The sequence below is a fragment of the Montipora capricornis genome, chromosome 9, assembly GCF_036669925.1.
Source record: "Montipora capricornis isolate CH-2021 chromosome 9, ASM3666992v2, whole genome shotgun sequence".
Lineage (NCBI taxonomy): Eukaryota > Metazoa > Cnidaria > Anthozoa > Scleractinia > Acroporidae > Montipora > Montipora capricornis.
The window spans coordinates 33493110-33495609 of record NC_090891.1 but is presented as its reverse complement, the minus strand read 5'-3'; the positions used below and the strand labels follow the sequence as shown (position 1 = coordinate 33495609).

General features: G+C 33.9%; 1 protein-coding gene across 2 annotated transcripts in view; it reads left to right on the top strand.

The window, feature by feature from the left end:
* The window catches only part of LOC138016626 (spermatogenesis-associated protein 4-like), a 35727-nt gene that overhangs the window by 7771 nt on the left and 25456 nt on the right, over window positions 1-2500 (top strand). For both annotated transcript variants that reach the window (XM_068863817.1, XM_068863818.1), the window contains exon 4: window positions 168-286. In XM_068863817.1, coding sequence (XP_068719918.1) covers window positions 168-286 — 119 coding nt within the window. The remainder of the gene's footprint in view (window positions 1-167; window positions 287-2500) is intronic.

Below are 2500 nucleotides of genomic sequence, written 5' to 3'. Positions count from 1 at the left end.
TTTGTTACGGAGATGGACATTGATTAATTGAAAGAAGGCTGGTAAAGTTGCTCATAATAACTATTAAGGTAATACAGTTTCCAATTTAATTTTTTGTAATGTTACATGTACAATGAAATGCCAAATTAAGACTGTCTGTTTGGATTTTTCTATGTCTTGGCAATTAGTTTTTTCAGAGACATGAATTTGACATTCCAAAAGAGGTAATAGAGGGTACCATTCACTGTAAGCCAAATGCTGCTGCACTGTTGATGGAAAGGATTTACTCTCTCTTGACAAATAGAAAGTAAGTTTTACTTCATGTTTTATAAAAGACTACTTCCCTAAATGTATCAGATAAACAGATAATCAGGTATTCAATTTTCCGATATTGCGGTTGCTTATCAATGGGTAAGAGAACAACTGAAATACATTTCAGAGTTCAGGCTCTCTTTAGAATGATTGACACTACCACACTGTGTCACGTAACAGCATTGTCAATTGGCACCACATGAAACAAGGATTATTTCCAAACAAGATGCCATCGTTATTGTGATGTAATAAGTTAGCTTGGTAATGGGAAAGCCCAACAAAAACACCTTATATTTAGGCTTTAGTTGCTCATATCTCAAAAACGAATTCAGTGACCCTCATTTTTTATTGCTGGAAAGTGATCAAAAGGCCAACTTGAAACTTTCTGCAAAGTTTAGAAGATTCTGTGCAGCAAAATCACAGCCACCTTAGCAAAATCACGGATTTAAGGAAGCTCTGAATCTGCTGCACAGAGTTTTTTAAAACTTTGCAGAAACTTTCATCAATGCCTTTTATTAATCACTTTCCAGCAATAAAAATGGGGTCACCTAGCTTGTTCATTTTTGAGATATGAGCAACTAAAGATAAAATAAAGGGTGTTTTTAAACCACATCTCTTGTTAAGCAATAATTGGAGTTTCTTATGGTTTTTTTAAAATAATTATTATTAGTTCCTTATGGTACTGTAACATTGCTAATACATGATACATAATAGTGCCTATCCTTCTAATAAGAACATTGCTTGAAAGCATTTAAAGTGCTTTGAGCCACCTTTAACCAATGCCCTCCATTACATTAGTTGGATGCCCTCTAACCATTGAGTTACCAGAACTCTTTTTTGTGCAAGGTTGCATAGTTAGAGACCACTACACCATTTCTTGGATGGTACATTGAAACCCCATTACCATCACACTTACTGGTAGATAATGTACTTACATACGTATATAATCACCTTATGATTTTCAGGTTTAGGATTTGTAATTTAATAATTTCTTAATAATAATAATAATAATAATAATAATAATAATAATAATAATAATAATAATAGTAATAATAATATAATAATAATAATATAATAATAATAATAATGATCTTATTTCTTAAGATAAAAATACATATCCTAAGTTACAATTAATAAGAAAGAGTTTACATATCATATTTAAAAATCTGTTAATTCTTAAATCTGTCAGTGTGGATCCTAGGGAGTGACATAGACTGACGTATTTCTAAGATGGGAGCTCGTTTTCTTTTCCTTAGGTAAAAACTAGAAGAACGGACATTCAGGGTCGTTCGATCTTTTTTTGTAAAGTGTCTTGTCCGCCTTCTCTAGCAAGTCCCTAATATTTACATTCTTGGACGTATACTTTCTTTTCATACACCGGTCTAAAAAATTTTGTATTACAGAAAGGTCGGAATCTGAGGCACCATAAACTGATGGAGCGTAAGAAAAACTTGGTAAAACTATTGGCGTTAAAAAGGTGATCTACTTCCTCCTGGGACATGCCTTCCTTACGTAAAGATCCTAATACGAATAATGACTTGTTCGCCTTAATTACCTTCACGCGCATGTGACTACTGTATTTACAATTTTGTTGGAAAGTAACACCTAATAGGGATAAATCTGTGCAATGAAATCAGGTTTTCATAAGAAAGCATGTTTTCAGAGGGAACGTATTTTGGGTGAAGGTCCTTATGCTAAAAACAGTTTGAATAGGACTTTGAACCCAAGTGGTGTGCACCTATATGCAGGGTTCTCATTAAGTGCCGGCAGCCGGCTAAAAAAAGCCGGCTACTTTAATTTTAGAGCCGTCTACTTTTCGGCCATAACTTACTATAAACAATGACAAAGCGCTTCTCCTGCCGCCTACCTTTTATATTTAAGCCGTTCTACTCCAAACTTATTGAGAACCCTGTATATGAAGTACAAATCAAAATACATCCCAAAAGAAGTAGAATTTTCATTCATTTTTGCCGAGAAGACTAAATGTAAAATGCTCTTCTGTTACATTAAAAGATGGAGTTAGGTAATAGGGCAAACAGCAGGTAAATTGAATATTAAAGTTCTTACTATTGCTTAGAAGTTTATCTTTGCAAATGAATGTGAGGAATATGGGCTCACCATGCAAAGAAGGTTAGGGTTAACCCTAACCTCACCATGCAAAAAAGTGATGCGTAGAAGCAGGCCTAGAAAAAAGTTAAAATTCCAACTC